At 35.6% G+C, this 25,859-nt stretch overlaps 1 protein-coding gene across 2 annotated transcripts in view; it reads left to right on the top strand.

Annotated features, from left to right (window-relative positions):
• The window catches only part of Bmp2k (BMP2 inducible kinase), a 96,407-nt gene that overhangs the window by 20,046 nt on the left and 50,502 nt on the right, over positions 1–25,859 (top strand). For both annotated transcript variants that reach the window (XM_090343363.1, XM_090343362.1), the window contains exons 2-5: positions 17,138–17,256; positions 20,003–20,108; positions 21,443–21,585; positions 25,439–25,560. In XM_090343363.1, coding sequence (XP_090199489.1) covers positions 17,138–17,256; positions 20,003–20,108; positions 21,443–21,585; positions 25,439–25,560 — 490 coding nt within the window. The remainder of the gene's footprint in view (positions 1–17,137; positions 17,257–20,002; positions 20,109–21,442; positions 21,586–25,438; positions 25,561–25,859) is intronic.

Genomic DNA, 25,859 nt, shown 5'->3' with positions numbered 1-25,859 from the left:
TCCAGCGTACCTACAATTTTTTTTTCAGGTTGCATAGTATATTTATTATATATTTGCACCCAATAATTCTATAATGTTGATTACATATTGAAATTATACTTGGCAATACTTAAATAAGTTCTATTAAAATTCTACTTTTGTTTCCTTTTTTTTTTTTTTTTTTGCCAGTCCTGGGCTTGAGCTCAGGGCCTGAGCACTGTCCTTGGACTTTCTCAAGGCTAGAGCTCTACCACTTGAGCCTCAACACCACTTCTGGCTTTTTTTCTATGTATGTGGCACTGAGGAATCAAACCCAGGTCTTTGTGCATGCTAGGCAAGCACTCTACCACTAGGCCAAACTCCTAGCCCTACTTTTATTTACTTTTTAAACGTAGATACAGTTACTAGAAAATTTAAAACAAAGCTTACATTGGGTTGGGCACGTATTATACAGTCTTTTCTAGTGTGTAGTCTATTATATTCATCTTGTACTTGGCCATTGAGGTGGTTCATCTAGGGTTCACTTATATGGCTCTTTCTTTCTTTCTTTCTTTCTTTCTTTCTTTCTTTCTTTCTTTCTTTCTTTCTTTCTTCTTCTCCTCCTCCCCCTCCCCCCCCCCTCCTTCTTCGTCTTCTTCATGTTTTTTTTTTTTTGCCAGTCCTGGGCTTTGAACTCAGGGCCTGACCACTATCCTTGGGCTTTCTTAAGGCTAGAGCTCTACCACTTGAGCCACATCACCACTTCCGGCTTTTTTCTATGTAGATGGCATGGAGCAATTGAACCTGGGTCTTTGTGCATGCTAGGCAAGCATTCTACCACTAAGCCAAACTTCTGGCCCCGATGTGTCTTTTTCTTGGGAAGTGTTTATAGTTTTCATCATGTTTGCAAGTTGATATATGACCAAATATAATTTAAGAACTGTTGTAAAACTTGTAGTTTTTTTTTTTTTGTCCAAGCTGTTGCTTGTAGCCACTTGGGGGTATTCAGTTAGTATACTGGATCATTTCTCCATGATTGTTAGACTAGATTGAAGTCTTTGTTGTTAGGTGCAGTCAGTAGGTCTGTAGTAAGATATGTTTTTTTCTCAAGTTAAAACATGAGTGAATGTTTCTACAGAATTTTATTTATTTATTTGTTTATTTATTTATTGTTTAAACTTTTGGTGCTGGTCCTGGGGCTTGAATTTAGGGGCTGGCATTGTTCGTGAGCTTTATTCACTTAAGTCTAGCACTCTTACCACTTGAGCCACATCTCTACTTCTGGCTTCTCCCTTCTACCCTCCCTTCCTTCTTCCTTCTTTCCTCCTTCCTTTCCCTCTCACCCCTTTCTTTTTCTTTTTTCTTTTTTTTGAAGGTTAATTTTCCTGCCTGGACTGGCTTTGAATCTGTGATGGTCAGATCTCAGCCTCCTAAGTAGCTTAGCTAGGATTATAGGCATGAGACACCAGATTTTTTATTTATTTATTTATTTTGGTTGGTGGGCCTGAGCTCTTCAGCTCAAGGCTACTGCCCTGCCCCTGGAGCCATAGCACTACTTCTGGTTTTTTGGTGGCTAATTGGAGATAGGATTCTAGTGGACTTTAGTGCCAGGCTGGCTTTGAACTTCAATCCTCAGATTTCAGCTGCCTGAGTAGCAAGGATTACAGGCCTGAGCCACCACACCCCTGGCCAGAATTTTTTTTTTTTAATAAAGACATTAGTATTAAAGCACTATTGGGTACTAAATTTTCAAGTTGATCTGAGAACCTAATCACAGGTAAAGTTGTGTTGGCGGGAAAAAATTTTAAAGGCTCAAAATAGATTTAGAAGCTGCTAAATTGGAGATTTCATGTACTTCCATGTTGGGAACCATCAGGTGCTAGTACTAGGGCTTGAATTCAAGAGACTGAACGATTTATTTAACTTCTTTACTTAAGGATGGCATATTACCACTTCAGCCATCTCTCTACTTAATGTTTACTTTTTGCTGGTTTAGTTGGAGTCTGATCGACTTTCCTGCTCCAGCTGACTTTAAACCTCTCAATCCTCAGATATCAGCATTCTGAGCAGTTAGGATTACAGATGTGAGCCACCACTGCCTGGCTAAAGGACTGAATTTTTTTTTTTTTTAAGACCACTATGTTTTCAAATTTTATTTCTTGGCCCAGCCGAATATTTAGTTTTGAACTCAGGGCCTTTCATTGGTCAGGCAAACACTGTACTACTTAAGCTGTGCCTCAGTTCTTTTTCTTTTCTTTTTTTTCATATAATTTTTATTGTAGTCAATAGAAGGGTTAAATTATATTCGCCAGATAGATGGTGCATCACATACACTGATACCCTTTCTCATGTCTTGGTCCCCATTGCCCTCCACCTACCCCCACCCCTCATCTTGTTTTACCCCTTTCCCTATCCCACTTCAAATAACCAAATACGCATATATACAATGTATCAGATAACCAGGTGAAATACTGTAACAATATGAGATAACTAAGGGATAGCAAAAGAGATGAGAGATAATAATAGTACATTAAGGACAACAATCACTCATTATATGGCTTTTGTTTCTATATCCTGGAGGTCCTTTCGTTTAGCCTTATTCTATATGGCCTTATGTATCTAGGTTTTGTTCTATTGTAAATCTCTTCTAGGAGTGCCCAAGGTTTCTACTGATTATGACAAATGAGGGAAACCATTGAGCCTATGTCCCTTTGAGTTTGGCTTACTTCACTTAATATGATTTTTCCTAAGTCTTTCCATTTCCTTACAAATGGGGCAATGTTGTTCTTTCTGAAAGCAGCATAGAATTCCATTGTGTGTAAATACCACATCTTGTTGATCCACTCATCAATTGAGGGGCATCTGGGTTGTTGGTTCCATATCTTTGCTATGGTAAATAGTGCTGCAATGAACATTGTTGTGCTAGTGGATTTAGTATGTCCTTGTTTCTGGACAATTGGGTAAATGCCAAGAAGTGGAATTCCTGGGTCACAGGGGAGTTCAATGTTTAGGACTGAATTTTTTAACTACAGTTTGAAAAGATTTTAAGTGGTAAACATACTAAAGAATAGTGTTTAGATGCTTACATCTGTAATCATAAGTGACAATTTAAACTTTCATTTTGGGTATAAAGGTCCATGAAACTGTATGCCTCTGTAAATTCTTAGCTTATTTAGTTGATTCTGAAGAAGGACTTCTTAAAGCAGTATACTTGCAGGGCCTGTTTAAGTGAAGAGAACAGCTGGATTAAGATTCTTCCAAACATAATTATTCCATCACTTCCCTTTGAACTAATAATGTATGTTGCCTGTAGAGTTCATCACAATGCGTTGCAGTGACTTGTCCATTGACTGTACTTGAAAACATATGGTGTCCTACTTAAGTGTATTCCAAAGGTTAGCAGAAACACTTGTTATAAATTTGTTGAAAAAACCACAGAACTCACAACTATTAATATAGTTAATTGCTTTTTAGGTAAGATAACTGAGCATGGTACTTGGGTGAAGGGAGCATTGAAGCCAATCTGAGAAATCAGTCAAAATTTAAAGTTGTATAAGTTTTTTTTTTTTTTTTTTTGGCATTACTGGAGTTTGAACTCAGAACTTTGGCCTCTCTCTGGTCTGTCTTTCTATCTCTTTCTCTCCCTTGGGCTTGAATTCAGAATTTTTTGCTTTCTTTTTTTTTTTTTTTTTTTTTTGCCAGTCCTGGGCTTGAGCTCAGGGGCTGAGCACTGTCCTTGGACTTTCTCAAGGCTAGAGCTCTACCACTTGAGCCTCAGCACCACTTCCGGTTTTTATCTATGTATGTGGTACCGAGGAATCGAACCCGGGTCTTCATGCATGCTAGGCAAGCACTTTAACCACTAGGCCAAACTCCCCGCCCAGAATTTTTTGCTTTCTAGCCAAGTGATGTGCTACTTGAGCTATATCTTTATTCCTGTTTTCCTCTGGTTGTTTTTGAGAAAAGCTCTTGTTTTTTTGCTTAGGGAAGCCTAGATTAAAGTCCTCCTATATGAATTTACCACTGTAAGTGGGATGACAGGCATGTGGCAACGCATCCAGCTTTTTCTGTTGAAATGAAGAGTTTTTAAACTTTTTTGCCTGGGCTGGTCTGTCCCTTTGTAGCTAGGGTAATAGCATCTATCATCATGCCCAGGTATTGGTTGAGATGGGATCTTAAAAATCTTTGCCTGTGCTGCCCTTAAATCATGATCCTTTTGAACAGGAGAGCTGTTCATCACTGGAGTAAGCTAGAATTCACACCCAGCCACAATATTGTCTTTTTATAACATTTGCTGTGTTTGACTTTTTTTTTCTTTAGCTACCCACTGTGTCCTGCTTTGATCTCTTATTTTAAAAATTTGTTAGTATTTTTTTTTAATGGTGCCTAGGGATTGAACCCAGGGTTTTGTGCATGTTAGGCAAGGACTCAACCACTGAGCTGTATTCTCCAGCCAGTCTGATGTGATAAATATTTTTTTTTTTTTTTTTTGCCAGTCCTGGGCTTGAGCTCAGGGCCTGAGCACTATCCTTGGACTTTCTCAAGGCTAGAGCTCTACCACTTGAGCCTCAGCACCATTTCCGGCTTTTTTTCTATGTATGTGGTACCTAGGAATCGAACCCGGGTCTTCGTGCATGCTAGGCAAGCACTCTACCACTAGGCCAAACTCCCGGCCCCAGATGTGATAAATATTTTTATAGGCCATACTGACAGAGATAAAATTATCTATGATAACATTATTGAATTGTTTTATATTGACACATTTTGGTAGAAACATGTAATTGTTACAGAACTTGCTTGTTCATTGACAAATTTAGTAGTTCCAAAATAGGGTAACACTGCTATTAGCATTTTTACAGAGAAGGTACCTAAGGCCAATCAAGGTTAGGAACTCTGAAAAAAGTTCTATAGACAATTTGAGGAAAGGGTTAGACATATAGAACCATTTAAAATTTTATTTATTTAATTTTATTTTTTGGAACTCTGGGTCTGGGCGCTATTTCTGAGCTTTTCAGCTCAAGGATACTGCTCTACCATGTTGAGCCACAGTGCTACTTCCAGTTTTCTGGTGGATAATTGGAGATAAGAGTCTCATGGTCTTTCTTGCCTGGGCTGGCTTTGAACTGCTGTCCTCATATCTCAGCCTTCTGAGTAGCTAGGATAACAGACATCAGCCACTGGTGCCTGGCAGAACCAAACTTTTTAAAAAATAAATTTCTGTTTTTTGCATTTATAATAAATAACTCTTATGTTATACTCTTTGATTTCATGTAAGATTTATAACTTGAAAATGGTATTCAAGGTTTTGTATTTTAGTAGCTTTGGTATTTTCATTTTTGTAGGAGTTTATAATTAGCATGAAAATATTGGGAAAGTGATAATATATTGAAAATTCATGTTTCTAACCTATTTATCCTTGCTTGTTTCATTTGTGGAGATTTTGATGTAAATTCTGGGTGTGTAATGTGTTTAGAGAGTTTTATGTACAAGTTTTAATCTCTGTATAACTGGCTTTTCTATCAGTGCATTATTTATAAGACTGTACAAAGGTTTATGACTGTCAGAAGAATCGGCAGTACCTTTCCTGCTGTTGTGTTTTGGTGATACTGGTATGCCACAAATGGGCTACAGATATACCAAGATGAGACTTTTTTCCCCCCACCTTCATTCTTCAAAGTGGCTTGATTGTTAGAGGCCTCTGCCTATGAACTCAGTCTGACAGCAAACTTTTTCACTTATCCATTGGCTTGTCCAAGTTGTGGAAAACAACAATATAGCTGATGGTTTTCTGTTAGCAGGCAGAATACAGACTTAGTAGATTATTAAGCAAAGAGAATGATGGAAGTTGGTGGGAAGGATCAGCCTAGCTTTCCTGACTGATAGGCCTTATAAGTCAGGAAACAGGCCTGAGGTCAGTTTGAAAGGGAGGAACTATACAAACTGTTCTTTCAGTTTGAAACATTCAATTTGAAAGTCTTGTTTGTGTTTAGTGACACAAAGGTAAATCTATTAGAAGCATTATAGAGTGTACTTTCCCTTGGGCTTACATATAATGTGTATATATGTATCTGTTTTCTGAGCCACTGTTTCAGTATGAAGCCTTAAAGTAACAGGTAATAGTTCTCTGCTGATACTTTGGCTCTGTGTTAAGACTGCTAAGTATCCTCCCCCTCCTGAAATAATTACAGAAGGCCCTCTGTTTACTTGGCACACTTGAGATTGTTAAACAAACTGCAAGCATAAGCATCAGCATGTTAGGACTAGCACAGTGATAAATGATAGTGCCGGGAGGAGTTAACCTATTTTGTACAGTACACTCTGCATTTTCTGTGATTTAAACAAATGCTTATACTTTCTTGGATGGATGATGTGAAATTACCATGTGGCTTAACACATCTGGTATTCATTCAGCAATACATTTTTTTTTTTTTGCTAACCTTAAGACTGTTTTGTATAATTTTAGCTGTGCTTTAATGAATAATGGTATTGGTATATGTGTGTGGAAGTTATTTAATATCAAGTTAGCTTAATTTCTCAGTATTCTAAAAATGGGTTTTACTTTTTATGATTCTTCAGTGTTGATATTTATTGGACCTGTCAGTTTTGATATCCTTTTATTCCTTTTTTGTCAGTTTCATATTTTATTTTCTATATCTTCCCCTCAACTTGTTGCCCTTCCCCCTCCATCTCTTCTTCCTGTTTTGTTTTCTCTTTCTCTATTGTGAAACTGTCTTGCTCTGAAGCTGAGATTGGTCTCCAACTTTCAGTCCTCTCACTTCAGCCTCCTGAGTGCTGAGTCTCTAGACATGCAACATGTATCAGTACACTAATCTATTTCATTTCTTTAAACATGTAGAGTATAATTACTTAATATTCTGTGTTGTAGTTGATATTTATAGTATTTTAAAGTCTCATTTTGTAGTTGGCTGTTACTTTTTTTGCCTCATTGTGATTTATTGATTTGCTTTTCTTTTACCCTCCTCTTTATTCTGTTAATCTGTTTTATTTCACTGCTTGCTAGCTTATACATTATATTTATGAGATAAATTCCTCTTGAGCATGGTGTGTTATATGTATAGGTTTGCACCAAGCGCCCAAGGCTCATGACTGTAATCTTAACTACTCAAGAGGCTGAGATTAGAGGATCTTGGTTCAAGCCAGCCAGGGCACTAGAAAACCAGAAGTGGCGATGTGGCTCAAAGTAGTAGAGCATTATCCTTGAGCTGAAGAGCTCAAGGGACAGTGCCCAGGCTCTTAGTTCAAGCCCTAAGACTACCACCACCACCACCACCAAAGGGGTTTGCTAGTGTTTTCATATTTCATAAAGGTTATTAGTCTGTACACTTCTTGTGATACATGTTTTTGGGTTTTATAAGTGAATGAGGAAATGTTAAAAATTCACCCAGAAAATAGAAAGAACATTATCTTAATTTGTGTTTTTAAACATTTGATAGAATTACTAGGGAAGCCATGTTATCTTAGCCTTTCTTTGCTTTAAGTTCTCCCACTAAGTCAGAAGTTAACTCAGTTAACTTTTTGTTACAAATCTTTTTAAAAGTTGTATTTCTTTTGGTGTTAGTCTAGTAATTGTATCTTTCTTGGAATTTATCAATTTTATGTATGAAGTTATCTACCTAGCCTTATCATTATTTATGATCTTAAGAATTGTATAATTGTAGCAATTTTAAGAATTGTTTACAATTCTTTGTAATACTATAATTGCTTACTGTACCTTTATCTTATAATCTTACATTTTCTGTGATGTCAGTGGTAATATACCTTTATTCTTGTTTTTTTTTAACTTAAATTTTTAAATCAGTTTTTCTCTCTCTTTTTTTTTTTTTTTGCCAGTCCTGGGCTTGAGCTCAGGGCCTGACCACTGTCCTTGGATTTTCTCAAGGCTAGAGCTCTACCACTTGAGCCTCAGCACCACTTCCGGCTTTTTTCTATGCAGTGGTACCAAGGAATCGAACCCGGATCTTCATGCATGCTAGGCAAGCACTTTAACCACTAGGCCAAACTCCCAGCCCCTCAGTTTTTCTCTTTTGAGAAGAAAGAGGGCACCAGTGCTCACACCTATAATCCTAGCTACTCAAGAGGCTGAGCTCTGAGGATCATGGTTCAAAACCAGCCTGGGCACTAAAACGTCTGAGACTCTTATCTTCAATTAATCATCAGAAAACCAGAAGTGACACTGTGACTTAAGGGGTAGATCAGTAGCCTTGAGCTGAAGAGCTCCAGGGACAGCACCCAGGCCAGGAGACCAAGTGCCATGACTGATTTAAAAAAAAAATGCCCAGGTTTTTATTTTTTATTGTTGGGGTAATGTATAGAGGGGTTACAGTTAGCAGAGGGGTTACCAGGTAGTAGGTGCACTACTTTTCACACATTAATACTCCCTCTCATATTTTTGTGCCCATGTCCCTTCCCCACCCCCTCCCAATCATCTTGTTGCCCCCCCTTCCCTTTCCTATTTCAAATAAACAAATAAACATATATACAAAATATCAGGTAACAGAGTCAGATACGGTAACAATATGAGATTATCCAAAGGGCAACAAAAGAGAAGAGACATGCATAAACACACACACACACACACACACACACACACACACACACACACACACACACACACACACACCACCACACCTACAGAGTCATTCCTCAGACATGAACTCAGGGCCTGTGCACTGTCCTTGAGCTTTTTCCTCACTCTACCACTTGTGGCACTCTACCACTTGTGCCACAGCACCACTTCCAGCTTTTTTCTGGGTATTTGGTACTGAGGAATTGAACCTAGGCAAGCACTCTACCACTAGGCCAAACTCCCGGCCCTCACAAGTCATTTTGGAGATAAAGATTCTAAGACTTTTCTGCGTGTCTTCAAACCTTTCTTCCAAGTCTCGGGAGCTAGCATGTTTGGCATGAGTTTCAGTATCTGGTTTATGGATGTTTTTTCATATGTGATGGTGGGGATGGATGGAATATTGCTACATAGCTAGATTGTCCTTGAACTTGTTGCTCTGTAGCCTCAAATTTAGGATCCTCTTGTCTTTTGCCCTAGTGCCGGGATTATAGGTGTTTACCACCATGCTTAGATTAAAATTTTTATTTTTAACTGGTAGAGTACAATGTGATATTTAAAATATTTATATAATGTCTAGGTAATTGTTGCATACATTTATCATTTCTTTGTATTGGGAGTATCCAAAGTTCTCTATTCTAGTCCTGTATTTTGAATATATAAGTTATTGTTGACTATAGTTACTGAGCAGTAGAATTTACATAATTTATATTGATTTGAGTTTATTTTTAATTTACATTTTAAAAAGCTGAGGCATGAGATTAATACTAAAATAATACTAAAATTGTTTAATAATTAAACAAGGTTAATATATAGGAAATATAGTGAGCTCAACACTTAAAATCTCACAAAATATATTGACTTATTTTTTTCCTTAGGAGGAAAAAAGAAAATAGCTTTAATTTGATCTAACAATAATTAATTGATGAATTTAATGTAGGTTTGCTAGGGTGAAGTCAGAAGTCTCAAAATAATTTATCATATTATACTTAAAATTCTATATTATAATTGAACATATAGTTTTTCATGATTAAGAAATGAAATTTTGTTTCCAGAACTTGTATAGTGTTCTAGAAATGTATGTAGTTAACATCAAGGCAACAAGGAACTGCACATTAAATAATTGCTGTTTATCTATGCTCAAGGTAGCAATTAAAGCTTATCAGTGAGAACTACTTTCCCCTTCAGAACCAGTTAGTTAAGGTTGTTTATTTACTTGAGTGGTAGGCCAGGTGGTAGGCACTGATGATACTGTGAGAAGTGAGCTGTACTCAATCTCTGTCTTTATGAAACATAGTCCTTTGAAGACAAGAGGAAGTGAATAAGTATTGTAAATGTGGTGAACCAATCTAGTGAGATATCACTGTTGTATTACATGAGAATGGTCCATGGGTATTAAGTGCATTTGCCACTTATTCTGGAGATCATTTTCAAATTACTTTTAAAAAATGATTGAAACTAGAAGTTACTGACAGGTTACTATTTCTTTTGTTTTAGTGATGATGTTTACTTATTTATTTTGTGTGTCATGGAGCTTGAACTCCCTGGTTGCCCTACCCTTGAGTCAAGCCCCACTTCCTGTTTTCTAGAGGTTAATTGGAGATAAGAGTCTCAGGTCCTCAGATCTCAGCCTCCTGAGTAGCTAGGATTACGGGCCAGAGCCACTGTGCCTGACTAAGACCACATATGATTTTATACCTCTCTTTTATCTCTCTTCCATTCCCAGGAATACACTGGACTGGAGTAAATGGGACTAAAAACCTGTTTTTTCACAAACATGCAGTCCTTGTTTGTGTTAGCATGTTGGAGCAGAAGGTATCTAGGACACCTTAAACATATTCTGTGCCAGGAGACTTACAGTGTCTCTGGGGATCTTTTGAGTTTGGATAATCAGAAGTAGTGTCTTAGGGAATAATTCTCAGTGGTGTTGGTAAGGTTGTATGGCAATAAAAGAAACAGGAGGGGAAAACATAGTTGCTAATTTTTTTTTTCTTCAAACTGTATTACAAAAAATTTCAAAGCAAAAAAGCCCAGAATAGGATAGTGAATAACCACATGCCCATCATAGAGGTGAACTACAAAGAACATGTTGTTATTTTCTTTATACATTTTGGTAGTGCCTGTACATTTGAATGAGGACTGCTTTAGAATAATTGATCCTTTTATCTATGTTATATAAAATAGTACATGCATTCTTAGATTATAAATGTGTTTACATATTATTAATGAACAAACTGACAAGATGTCTACAAGTTATATTCAGACAATTCTTATAAAGGGATGTTTTTGGCTACAATATTTTAGTTTTCATCAACCTTTTATTTTTTTTTTTAGCATAGAGTATTAGCTCACGAAAAATGGAGCACATTTCTGATGTCTACCTACAATAGTCTATCACTTTTATACCAGTACTCAGCAGCTCTACGTTAACCTTTTAATGAGGATTCTGGTATATTGATATTCTGTAGTAAAGAGTGGTTTTGACTTCCTTTTCCTCAAGGTGTTTTTGTTCCTTGGTTTGATTTATTTTTTTCCTCCTGATATTACTAATAGCCTGTCACATTGGGAAATGAGTAGTGTCCTTCAGTTAATGTTTTTTCGTTTTTTTGGGGAAACATTTAGTATCTAGTTTTAACTTCCTCTGATATGGTTTTCATTCTGTAGGAAGTATTCTGTATTGAAGGAAAATGAGGTCTGTAGTAATTAGAACACTTTGATTTATGGTCTGGGTATATCCAGGAAATTAGTGTAAGTTACTTTTACCAAGACATTCAATATATTCCCTTGTTTGTTTTTTCTTGTGGAAAGAAAGATAAGTTTTATTAATTCAGAGGTGATTAGATATGTTCTGAATAAATGAACTATTCATTTTGCATTTATTATTTTATGAGACAATCTTAATACTAAGTGAAAAAGTTATAGTGGTAAATAGCACCAAGTATGCTGAGTGTTAAGGACAGAAGCAGTGCGAGCATTTTTTCTTTCTAGTCGGCCATGGGACTTGAACTCTGGGCCTGGGTGTTGTCCTTAAACTCTGCAACTCAAGGCTATCGCTCTACCCCTTGAGCCACAGAGTCACTTCCTATTTTCTGGTGGTTAATTGGAGATAAGAGTCCCATAGACTTTTTAGCGCCCAGGCTGGCTTTGAACCATGATCCTCAGATCTCAGCCTCCTGAGTAGCTAGGAATACAGGAGTGAGCCACTGTGCCAGTTTAGCAATGTGAGTTTTAAATCTTATTTTAACTCAGTTATTATATCTCTCAAGTATCTAGTACTGACTGCCATCAGCTTTTGGACCCTTGCAAATCATTTTTAAATATTGGATAGATTTACAGTGTTTTAATTGTTGGTTGATGGTGTACAGCTTAGCAGAAAAATAAAATTTGCCCTCAACTATTACTTCTGGTTAAACAAGATATATTTTAATAATAATTCTCTGACACCAACTTGGTGCCAAAGATTCCATCCAATTCTGACACTAATTGTCCACACTTAACCCCACACTGCTTTCTACTTCCTCCATGGGACTACAAATTTGATCACTCAGGTTTGATACTTTACTAGACTCGGTACTTAGGAAACTGTACTACACTGATTACCATTTTTATTATAAAAGACACAGATGAACAGATACATTGAAAGAAGTCTGGAAGGTTCCTGAGCGCAGAAGCTCAGGAAATCATGGAGTCAGTGTACTACTCTCAAGACATAAATGTTTACCAACAAGGAAGCTCCTTAATTTTTCTTTTTTGAGTCATTACTACACAGGCATGTTTCATAAATCATTGACATCTCATTATTGTAAGTCTACAGTTTTCCTTCCATATTTAGAGTATTGGCATGAAAGTTTCAAAGTTTTTATCTAGCCTCTAATCTGTTTTTCAGGTGACTAGCCCTTTGGGTAACAGTGACTTGATATCAAGGAATGCCAATTGATTGTGAAGATTTGAGCCAGGAATTTTTTAAATGTCAATATTAATTATTATTTTTCTCTCTGTGAATTTCACCTTTCTTATTGGCTTTGTGTGTCAAATCCAGAGCTTTGTGCATGTCAAGGAAGTGTTGAACCACTGAATTATATCCCTCACTCTTTTTTTTTTAATTTTAAGTTAAATATTTATTTGAAATGTGCTTACTTCATGAGTAGTATTCTATTCTACTTCTGTTTATAGAACATTTCAAGTCCCTTTCTTTACTTCCTGCTTGGAGAGAGAGAGCTACTTTTTTTTTTTTTTTGGTCAGTCCTGGGCTTGAGCTCAGGACCTGAGCACTGTCCTTCGACTTTCTCAAGGCTAGAGCTCTACCACTTGAGCCTCAGCACCACTTCCAGCTTTTTTCTATGTATGTGATACCGAGGAATTGAACCCGGGTCTTCGTGCATGCAAGGCAAGCACTCTACCACTAGGCCAAACTCCCAGCCCCGAGAGCTACTTTTTTATGAAAAGATTTTATTAACACTGATTTTTACATAATATTTCAAATGTCATGTTTAACAAACAAGATTCAAGAAGGGAATCTCTGTATGACGTCACTGGCACATAAATTTTAGAATATAATTAAAATTAAGCTGAAAGTTTATGTCTTAGATATAATATAAAATTATGTTTATAGAGTATATATCCCATCATAGTTTTTTTTTTTTGAGACAGTGTTTCATTATGTGGCTCAAGTGACCAACAAACTGAGGCAGAGATGCACAACTTTTCTCCTAATTAGTGGATTGCAAAAGCAACAGTGATACAGTTAAAAATACATGTCACAGCTATATAGGCCATGGTTGCCTTTGGCTCTGCTTTAGTGCTGATGTCTTCATTGAAAATGTTGGGTTTTGGTGCAAGTCAGAAAGGAATAAAAAATAAAGTGGGAGACTTTTCCTATCAAACTGGCAAAACTTAAGATGTCTTAGCAATTTGATGATGGAGAAAGAAAACTGGCTCCTAAATTGCTTTGGGAGGTGGCTACAACCTTTTGGCATGTAATCTGGCAATACCAAATTTGGAATATACTTTACTGACTATCTTGGAATCTATTCTGCTGAAAAAAGTACCAGCTTTTAATGTTAGTGCCAGGGTATTTAATGCAACATTATTAGTAATGGTAAGAGACACATAGAGAAGAAAAAAGACCATCCTGAATGACCATTCCTATGGAAATGATTAAACTATATACATATGTGGATATGGCATAGTACATATTAAGAAGAATGAGTTAAGTCATGTTGAATGGCAGTATAGGTGCTGATAAATGACTGAAATTTGTACATTATTTTAGTTTTGTTTAACAAAATATGTTAAATGAGGGTGGCCTCTATATAGATATATCTTTTTAAAAATGAGACAGTCATATAAATGTCTCTTAGTGTTAGGATTTATAGGCAATTTTAAACATTATTTTATAGACATTTATAGACATTACAATAATTTAATTTTTTAGACACACTACCTTACTATTTTGTGTTTGTCTTTGTTATATTTTCATGGAATTTTGAGTGCTTCATAATACATTTACCTTTTTATTTTAGAACTGTACATTTACCGTTAATGTAACAACTGTGATTTTATAGTTTTAGGTTGGACATAGACTTGTAAAAAAATATATGGTTACTGCCATAAGTCTTTTTCATGTTTGAAAGAAGTTGACAACTCAAGCCCATGATAATATTGTCAACTTTCTAGATACAGATACCTGAGCAGGTGAAGAGCATGAAATTGAGTTGATCATGAATAACTTCTGTGAGGAAAGATCATACTAAAGAGTTTGGTAGATAGGAATTAATGACAGAATAACTGTTCCCTTGGGATTTTCTAATGCCTTTTAACTATATACTTCCCACTAAATGCATACTTCAAACAGAAATAATATGAGCTAACAGTCAGTGTTGAGGGAAATATGAAAAAATAGGTTCTGTCAATGATCATTTAAAATATGTAGGTATAATTTTCAAATGTATAAATACATTTTCTCTACATAAGAAGCATAAATGTTTGGCTAGAAAGGGAAAACATTCATTTTAGGGGTAAATTTTCTAAAGAATATGTAGTTAATTTTTCTTCATTTTCCTAATTCATGGAGGTAAAAATCACATTGTTCTGAGAGGTGTGTATATGTGTGTGTGCACACCTGTATATATGTATGCATGTATGTACCTCTGATGGTTTCTCCATGTTTTCTCTATGTAGCTTATTTTTATGTATTTATTTATGTATTTTTTGTCAGTCCTGAGGCTTGACTCAGGGCCTGGGCACTGTCCTTGGACACTTTTTGTTCAAGGCTAGTGCTCTGTCACTTGAGCTACGTATCACCACTTCCAGCTTTTTCTGTATATGTGGTACCAAGGAATTGAACCCTGACTCAGGGCCTGGTCACTGTCCTTGCTCAAGGCTAGTGCTCTGCGACTTGAGCTATAGCACCACATCCAGCTTTTTCTGTATATGTGGTACTGAAGAATCTAGCCCTGGTCTTTGTGCATGATGGGTGAGCATTCTACCACTAGGCTATGCTCCTCACTTGCTCTATGTAGTTTATTGGCTACATAACTTGGTTGTTCATCAGAACATGTGGACAAACTTTCAATTATAGGCAAAAAATATAGTATTATAATGAGTAGGAGGATTTTAAATAACAAATGTACTACACTAAAGCTCCATTAGATCTGCTAGTTGAAAATTGAGGCCAACTTCAAACCTAGGCAGGGTAAATTAATATGTAAACTAACCAATTCTGCTATTAACTATGTTTGGGTAGGTTATTTTTGTAGGGGAATAGTTTAGCTGTTACTATATAAAAATAAATGCTATTTTAATGTTCTGTTAACATGGTATCCCTATTTTGTTTTTTATTAGTTTTGTATCAAATTAAAATTCACATTTTATTCTACAGGAGCTTATACTGCTTTATTAATAAGTCTGTTACTTTTGGGTTTGCATATGAAATCAGTGGCAAAATAAACTTTTAAAGTAATGCTTACATTATTAAAAGCTATTACCTAAATTACCTTCTCTGAACACTATTATCTTGTTTCATTCCTGTTAACTGCCTTGTGATATGATTTATTATATGATACATGCATAGATATCCAGCTTTACAAGATTTATATATTCTTGTAACTCCAATTGTAGGAGTAGAATCTGAAATAACTGATTCTAGAAAATCTTAGGAGCTCTTTTCCTCTATTTATTCCTTGTAGTTTACATTATCTTGGCTTTGTATTAAACCGTAGTATAGGTGACTTCCTGTTCAGGCTGCTGCTTTAGAAGGGTTATTAATAAAAAGTGATACCATTTGCAAGGTAAAGAATGTTCAGACCTGGGCACGGTGGCTCACGCCTGTAATCCTAGCTATTTAGGAGGCTAAGATCTGAGGATCAAGGTTTAAAGTTAGCCCGGGCACTAAAGTCAGTGAGACTCTTCTTACCTCGAATTAACCACCAAAAAACAGGAAGCGGCACTGAGGCTCTAGAGATAGAGTGGTAGCCTTGAGTTGAAAGAGTTCAGGGACAGCTCCCAGGCTCAGAGTTCAAGCCGCATAACTGACTTAGTTAATGACATTTACTATCTCACATGTGATTTGGGTGGAGGTTGGCTCATTAAGTACCCCAGTAGTTAGTGTTTGGGTCATTTTCTTTCTTACTATCATGGCCACTAGCTGCCTGCTGTGTATAAGTATCATGTTTTTATACCAAAAAAATCCAAAAGCAGGAAGGAAGAGTGTAGGACTTTTTATCTGGGTTAAACCTTTCCCTGTAATCCCAGCATGCTTTGCGCTTTGCCCCATTAATCAAAACTGGTTCCATACTTAGTACTAAGTCAGTTACTGATTAGAGGAATGAGAGTCTATGATTAGCTCATACCAATTTAGATTCATATCAAAGCTCAATGTCGTCTCCTATTAAATAACATCAGTGTTTGTCATAAAAGAGGGAGTCTGGCTGGGTGCATTCGCTCATGCCTGTAATCCTAGCTACTTAGGAGGCTGAGGTCTGAGGATCAAGGTTCAAAGCCAGCCCAGGCACTAAAGGACCTGATACCCTTATCTCCAGTTAACCTTTAGGAAATGGGAAGTCGGGCTGGAATCTAGGGTAGGGTGGTAGCCTTGAGCTGAAGAGCTCAGGGACAGTGTCCAGGCCAAGCTCAAGCCCCATGACCACCCCCCCCCCAAAAAAAAAGAAAGAAAAAACAAAGAGGGAGTCTGGTGGGTAGGTGATTACCATACATTGTTGTATGGTTCTGTTGGACCACTTTATACATATGTCTAATGGGTACTCCTGTATAAGTAGTGAAACTGCAAAGTTATTGGTTTTAAAAGAGGGCCATGTGATCCTGTAAGAACTATTTAATGATTGACATAGGAAGCTAACATTTGGGTTTTAATCAGCTGCTTACTATACTTTTTTTCTTTTTTCTTTTTTTTTTTTTTCTGTGTATGTGGTATGGAGGAATTGAACCCAGGGCTTTGTGCATGCTAGGCAAGCACTCTACCACTAGGCCAACTCCTGGTCCTGCTTACTATACTTTTTATCTTAGTTTCAGTCTTTGTTGATATTCTATGTTCTTGGCTGTTTCTGATTCATTTTTGTCAATTGTTACTTCTTTTAGGTGGATTCTCTACCGTTTTCTTGGTGCGGACTCATGGTGGAATCCGATGTGCATTGAAGCGAATGTATGTCAATAACATGACAGACCTCAACATTTGTAAAAGGGAAATCACAATTATGGTAAGTGGAAGAGTAATTTTGTTTTGTAAAGTTGGTGGGTTTTTTTTCCATAAAATCACAAGCTTTTAGGTAAGTTGCTTATTGGTTTATATGCTTTAGAAAATGTGAAGTTCATTTAATAGTTCATTCTTTATGTCTGTCTTAAGTCTCAGTAGTCAACTTGTTCTTCTCTTCTTTCCTGCTGTCTCTACTGTAGATTTAACAGGCAAGTGATTCTTCTTTTTCTTCTTTTTAATGATGGACTATTTTGAGGCTAGAAAGACTTAGAGAATTACATAATAGATACTATGTTTAATCACCATCTATTTTAAGAAATAAAATCTTAAAGATACTGTTGAAACCTCTCTATGTGCTTCTCCAACTGTATCCCTGTACTATATATTCCTCATTCTCAAAGAAACTGCTGTTTTGTGTTTAGTGTTTACCATTTCCATATGTTTTATATATTCACTTTATGTATTTATTTTTACAGACAACAGTTTCACACTACAAAATCAGGCTATAAATATGATTTTTTCTTCTGAAGTATGCATTTCATGACAGCATCATTCAGTAAGGAAAAATTCTTTTTAAATGTTAGGTAACAGGAATTACTTAATAGGTCATCAAAAACTTCAATGACAGTAGGTACTTGTGACTTTTGCCTGCAATAATAGCTACTCAGGAGGCTGAGATCTGAGGATCTGAGGATCATGGTTTGACAATAGTCAGCCAGGAAAGTTTGTGAAACTTTTATCTCCAATTAACCACTTTTAAAAAAGCTAGAGTGGAGCTGTGGCTCAAGTGGAGAGAGCTAGCCTTCAGCAAAAATAGCGAGAGGCAGTGCTAATTAAGTAGTTAAAGATAATAAAGCAAAACTTCTTTTTCTTCTAGCATTGTGTCAGTGCTATGGAATGGCGTCTTGATCTTTTTCTGACCTCTCTGTCATCCTCATCCTTCTTGTTTGTCCTACACCCGCATATGTCTATATATTCAACCCTTGCTTTATTATTTACATAATACAACTGTATTCAGTAGCATTTAAAATATCCACAGTGCTATATAACTTTTATTTATTCCCATAAACTTATCTCCCATAAACTACTCAAAAAATCCAGAAGTGGCACTGTGGTTCAAATGGTAGAGTGCTTGCCTTGAGCAAAATAAACTCAGAGGTAGCGCCCAGGCCCAGAGTTTAAGCTCTAGGACTGGCAAAAAATGAAAATATTTAATGGACATTGAATAATACATCTAAGCATATATACATTCACATATCTGAGTACTTAATTTTTTTTGGATATATATAATTAGTGAGACATCTGGTAATTTTCTGTTTACAATTTTGAGGAATTATCAAATTTTTCCATGGAAAATGGACCATTCTGTGTTTTTTCCAGCTATGTATTTTTTTCCACATCTTTGCCAATATTTAAAAAAAATTGTGGTAGTACTACAGAATTGAACCCCAAGACCTCTGCTCCCAACCTTGGCCTTGCCAGTACTTCTCATTAATTTCATTCCTGCCTATTATGATTGAAAAAATTTTGCTTTATATCATCATCTTTGCCAGCAATATGTGTGTGTGTGTGTATGTGTGTGTATATATATATATGTATATATATGTTGTATATGTACAACGTATATTTGGTTCCTCTCCCCACCCCCTTCACTGTTATGAGGATCAAATCCAGAGCCTGGTGTATCCTAGGATACTACAATAACACTAAACTACATCCCAGATCCTGAATTTGTCTTTTATTGTCCTTATTTCTTACCTGAGTTAGAGTTTAGCTTTAGAGAGTTTTAAAGGTAGCGATATTAGCTAAAGGATGAAAACGAATTACTCTCAAATAATGATGAAACCTAGACAAAGTTCTCTAACTTCTGCCCAAATAGTGTTCTGTTTTCCCATAATTCTTCTTTTCACTAGAATTTGTGTAATTTTTGTTTTCTACCCAGGATGTCTCATGTACTTGGCAAGCAATGACCACTGAGCTATATCTCCAGCTTTATTCTCTTTTGTCTCATATATTAATGACTGGCTAGTATAAGGAGCTAAAGTTTCAAATTTGCTGTTTTGTTATCATTTCCTTGAACTCATTAGTGTTAATCTATAATCTCTGGTTTCTTTTCACAAAACTTTACTAGCCACTTATTCGCTTTTTAGGTTATGTAGTTTTAAAAATATTTAAATAACTACACTTGAATTTCAATGTTACAGGGAAAACAAATGAGAATAGTACTGTTAGAACTTAATTCTGTTTTTAAGATAAGTATAATAGTTCTAACATTTTATTCTTGAAGAACTTTTTTTTTTTTTTGCCAGTCCTGGGCTTGAGGTCAGGGCCTGAGCACTGTCCTTGGACTTTCTCAAGGCTAGAGCTCTACTACTTGAGCCTCAGCACCACTTCTAACTTTTTTCTATGTGTGTGGTACCAAGGAATCGAACCCGGGCCTTCATGCATGCTAGGCAAGCACTTTACCACTAGTCCAAACTCCCGGCCTTGAAGAACTTTTTAGTTTTCTAGATTATTACTTTTGAATGAATCATTTACCATATATTCATTCATAAAACATTCATTGATTATTTGTTAGGAAATGGATGTCACATGCAGATAAACTTCGCATTAAACCATAGGTGACTCTGTTTGGTTGAAGTGTGGCTGAGTATTCAAATTAATTAGATATCAATTTAGGCTTCAAATAGTGATTGACGATCAAATGTGTATTTTCCCACTTAACTTGTTTTTCTTTTTCTTTTTCACAGAAAGAGCTGTCTGGTCATAAAAATATTGTGGGTTATTTGGATTGTGCTGTTAATTTATTCAGTGATAATGTATGGGAAGTTCTTATCTTAATGGAATACTGTCGAGGTATGTATCTGCATTTGTAATATACTAAGAATATTTTTAAATTTGACTACAACAAATACTAGTTTCTCCCAAGGCAAACACTAATTATTATTGTCTTAATTGGAAATTCTGTTGAAAAGTCATTTAAAGTCTATTCATAGATTACTTATAGTCCTTACAGTCATAATAGCTATAACAACTAACTACATAGTTGTCATTGGAATGAATATGTGCATGGGAAATTAACAAAGTATTGGGTAGTTTTAAACAAGGAATCTCAGCAGGTAAAGAGTTATTGCTCTCTGAATTTTTTTATAATTAAGAATTGTATAATGTATCACATTAGTGTTGTAAAATTTTTCCATGTTATTTGTAAACATACTGAATTTAATACATTTAGAGGTTGCATTTTGACTATATAATCTTTATAAACTGTTAATGTCATTTTTTGGGTTCATGTATCAATATAAAAAGATAAAGAACCATATTTTATTTAGACCTAATGTGGTATTCTAAAGAAATACTAATTTTATATAGCATACCTTAATGGTAATGCTATAAAAACCATTACTAATGTTAAGACTTAATATGTGGGTTTGTGTGGGGCAAGAGTACAATCAATTTCCTACAAACTTTTCTGTTTTTTTAAAAACTAGTATTAGGCAGTTTGATTTCTCAGATCAATTTAGATTTTAGAAGGAAGTTATGATTATTGATTAAATTTTCAAGTATTGCAATTTTTTGAAGGAAAGGAGATAAAATTATAGTAATGGTTGTGATAAGCAAAATATTTACATTAGTGGTTTGTTGTATCCTATTTTACCATTGTGTGCACTCATGGTTTAATGAAAGCTCTTGAAGCTTGGTGTATAGTTTCATCTCTTTTAGTATTTATTACTGACTGATTTTCTTTTTCTGTAGTCTCTTCATTCTTTAATGCTAGAGGGTAGCCTACAACCTAGGGGTTGTGAGTGTGCTGATCGTGTTGGTATTGTAGGTTGTTGATTCATGTCCAAGTCTATCCTTAATTCACAGCTGCTGATTTTTATAATGATCCAGTATAGTACCTAAAAGGGTATCCCATACCCTCAAGCTTCTTCTTTGGGCTGCAGTCGGCCCTGTATTAAAAGCATGTCCTGGGCTGGGAGTTTAGCCTAGTGGTAGAGTACTTGCCTAGCAAGCACAAAGACCTGTGTTCAATTCCTCGGCACCCCATACATAGAAGAAAGCCAGAAATGGTGATGTGCTGCAAGTGAGAAAGCCCAAGGACAGTGCCCAGGCCCTGAGTTCAAGGCCCAGGACAGGCAAAAAAAAAAAAAAAAAGCATATCCTCTGAAAATTGCTGTTTTGTTTAGCTGGGCAGGTCGTAAATCAGATGAATAAGAAGCTACAGACAGGTTTTACAGAACCTGAAGTGTTACAGATCTTCTGTGATACCTGTGAAGCAGTTGCAAGGTTGCACCAGTGTAAGACTCCAATAATTCACCGGGATCTGAAGGTAAGTATAGTACTTGTTGATAAGTATTTATGAGTACTATGTTCTATACTTTATATTTAAAATGTTTTTGAACTATTTGAGCATTCATGCATGCATGTCTGTGAGAAAGAGGTAGGGGGGACAATGTATATTTCTTTGTTCAGGGATCTCACCTAGGGCTCTGTGCATGGTAGGCAAATGCTAAACCACTGAGAGGCATCCTGAATCCAGAACTAGGTTGGCTTGCTTTCATGGAGGTTGGTTTTTCTGCTACCTTCTACATTCCTGAGGTTGCAGATTTATTCTCCTCAACTGTTTTACTTGACTAAGATTTTTTTTTTTGTCAATCCTGAGGCTTAAACTCAGGGCCTGTTCTTGGGCTTTCTCAAGGCTAGTGGTCTACCATTTGAGCCACAGCACCACCTCTGGCTTTTTCCATGTATGTGGTTCCAAGGACTCGAACTAGGGCTTTGTGTATGTTAGTAGGCCACACCTGTAGAATGTGTTTCTACAAGTGGATTTTTTTGTTCCTCTTCTATGTCTTTTTGAAGAGGTCTAATTTGTGCAAAAATATGAGTGTCATTGACACACATTGACTGCCCTTTCGGTGTTCTCTACCATTTCATCCTTCCTTCTGTTTTATGTAGATCACATTAAACTTCAGAATATTTTCAAGAGATCCTTGAGGAATAAAAAAAGATACTGGAAAAGACTGTTAATGTATCTCTTCGCATTTATTTATAATTAGCTACAATTTTTTGATTTGCTATAATTTAATTAAAATTACCTTTTTCTGTTACCCCATTTTACCTTCTCTTTTTGGTGTCAGTACTGGGGTTTAAACTTAACACCTGGGCATTGTTCTTAGCTTTTGCTAAAGGCTGGTGCTCTATCACTTGAGCCATAGTCCTGAAGCTTTTTGGCAGTTAGTTGGAGATTTTAATCTCAGATTCTTTCCTGCCAAAGCAAGCTTTGAAATATGCTCCTCAAATTTCAACTTTTTGAGTAGTTAGGATTACAGGTGTGACCCACTGCTGCTGGTTTCATCTTACTTCCTTGTGAAATTTTGACCCTCTTGTATTTTGCACCTATTTGTTTCATTGACCAATTCTCCTAAAGGAATTGAAAATTCCTCGTTGTCATATTGCTAGAGAAATCATTTAGCCTTTGATGCCCACAATCAATGAGATTACAAAACTCATTCTCCCTGGCTTATTGATAGAGTCTTATATGCTTGTGACACTGAAATGTTTTATTCCTAGATATCCTCTTACTTTTTCTCTACCTTCAACCTTTCATATTCTCTTTCTCAGAGAGTCCAATCTTTTAAAATCTAAAGCCTGACACTTCCAACTACTTATGTGTTTTACCTATTTATTTTTTAAAGTATCACTTTCTAAGACATTGTATAATTGGCTATATGTTATTCCTGTTATATGTGTGTCCTCTCTTAGGCAAATGGTAAGCTTCATGAAGGCAGGAATGCATGTCAGTAATTTATTTTATAAACTAAATTTAAAAATCATTCATTGATTTTAATAATTCATTGATTTTTTTTCTGATAATATATTTAGAACAGTACAGTTCCAAGCATTCAGATCAATGCCTGGTATATAGCAGAGACTCACTATTTATGAATAAGTAAGTCTCTGTTCTGGCTGATTATTCAAAATATCTGAAATATGCTTGCAAAATATCCTTCAGATAAAAGAGAACAAAAAATGACACTTGCAATTCAGGTTGTTAATCATAAAAGGTATCCTCGATGGAAATCTGTGGTGATAGATGTGATGACTTTAAACACTACCTTTCCTCCTATCTCTTAATTTGGGAAATAATATGGTATGGCCCATCTTAGAACTTTACAACATGCAACTTTTATTTCCTCTAGAATTTGTAATGATTTTTGTGTGCTATTGTAGCTCATTACCTTTTCCATGCAAAGTTTCTATTTTCAGCTTAGTTTGCTTGCTTTAAAATTTTGAAAAGTGCATAATTTTTATGTAATCCATATTTTATATACTGAGTTTTTACATGTGTAAATTAATGCATATTTTTGCTTTAATTAGATTTCTTATATATATGGATATTTTGTTCAAATCTTTTAAGAAATAAAATACTGAAGGAAAGATTTAAGTATAGTATGTAGAAGGGAAGTTATAAAGAAATTGTAATAACAAGTATTTTGACAGAGTGGAGAGATACACATTATACACACAACCCTGTATCAAAAATAAAAGATACTGCAATACGGGCCGGGAGTTTGGCCTAGTGGTTAAAGTGCTTGCCTAGCATGCATGAAGACCCGGGTTCGATTCCTCGGTACCATGTACAGAAAAAAGCTGGAAGTGGTGCTGAGGCTCAAGTGGTAGAGCTCTAGCCTTGAGAAAGTCCAAGGACAGTGCTCAGGCCCTGAGCTCAAGCCCAGGACTGGCAAAAAAAAAAAAAAAAAAAAAAAAAAGATACTGTAATACAAGTAATAATAATGAGTTTTTTGAATGCTTGCTATATTCCAACCACTGTTCAAGCACTTTGTATATACTTAACTTTCCCAGTTTTTTTTTATAAAAGAATTTATTAACACTGAATTTTACATCATATTTCAAATGACATATTTAACAAACAATTGTTCAAGAAGGGAATATATATAATCACTGGCACTTAGTTTTTAGAACATAATCAAAATTAGGCTAAGGGTTTGTATATCATAGATACATATTAATTTATGAAATAAAACAGTATGTCTATAGAGTCATAGGTTTTTATGTCTATGTAGTTATGTTTATATTTCCAATACCATGTCCATAGCATTAGGTATGCAAATATTGAGTCCTCCTCACTCTTGTACTGTTTGGTTCTAATAGCCCCATATTAAGGATACCATGCACTTTTTGTTCCTTTGGTCTTGACTTGTCTCACTCAACATGATTTGCTCTAGATTCATCCTCTTCTCTGCAAAACTTTCCCAGTTTTAGCAATAATCTCAGGTAGAAGTTATAATCTTTCTTTTCTGTTTTCTGGACAGGTGTAAAGGAGTGGTTAGGCAAATTGTCCAAGGGTATGCATGCTAATAAATAGTGCCCACAATTTAGTATTCCGGAAACTATATACATTATTTGCCTATTTTAGTTACTGCAACAACTCTGATCTCCAGATTAAGGTATATGCTGCTATTCAGTGTAGTATTTCAATAAAAATAACAGTACAAGAAAAAGCATCTTTATCAAAAGTCCAAAATTTGCATTGTTTCCTGAAATAGTTTGAATGCTGATACAATGCTACAAGTGGAAAACTGCCTGACAGAGTAAAAAATGCAGCTATAGAAAATACTGCATAATATGAGTCAGACTATATGCATAAAATATACAAAACACAGCCCCATCTTTAAGATGAAGAATCCAGAATTGAGAGACAAATGTGATGCCAGGCATTTTGTGAAAGGGCTTTTCAACCTATAGAAGTCAATCTGAGGTAGAATGTAAGTTTTTTTTTTTTTATTACTGTCTGCCAGGAGGGTAAAACATCAGAAATACAGAAAAATTGAGATTCAGTAAAAGAGAAACTATCCTTTATTACGAATTCTCTTTTATACGCAATTTTGCAGAACTTTTAGGGGTATTTGATGTATATACAAACTTTCTGGGCATTAGAAAAGTATTCAAACCTGCCTTACCTCTTGAATGCTGGAATTACTCCTGTGTACTACAGTCCTTAGCTGTTAATAGTTAATTTGTCCTTACAATTTGAATTACTATATGCTTACATATACACATATGTGCATGTGTATATATGTGTGGGGTAACGATAATTTAAATGAAATGCAAAAGATAACTTTCACTTTGAAAATACTGATTTTTTATTTCCTTCTCTCAAGGTAGAAAATATTTTGTTAAATGATCGTGGAAATTATGTACTTTGTGACTTTGGCAGTGCCACTAATAAATTTCTCAATCCTCAAAAAGATGGAGTTAATGTAGTAGAAGAAGAAATTAAAAAGTAAGTATTTGTTTCTGTTGTATTTTGTTTCATGGGAACTTTAGCTAACGAGTCTGGGACCAGTTTTGTTAACACAGATTTCACATTGTTTTATTTTTAGTTATCGCCAAATGTAGTTAGTGTTTTTGCCAGGGGTGTAAATTTTTGTTTACATTGTAAACAGATTTATTAAGAAACGTTTGAAATATGCTTTATTAATGGCTCACTAAAGAGAATTTTGAGCAAGTTGAACTTGTTAAGAAAAAAGTACTTGTTACATGTTAAGGAACTACCTTTTGTGTGCATTGAAAACTCTGTGG

Source organism: Megascapheus bottae, chromosome 13 (assembly GCF_031878675.1).
Source record: "Megascapheus bottae isolate mThoBot1 chromosome 13, mThoBot2.hap1, whole genome shotgun sequence".
Classification (NCBI taxonomy): Eukaryota; Metazoa; Chordata; class Mammalia; order Rodentia; family Geomyidae; genus Megascapheus; species Megascapheus bottae.
The sequence above is the reverse complement of the archived record's forward strand: the minus strand, read 5'-3'. Positions and strand labels throughout refer to the sequence as shown.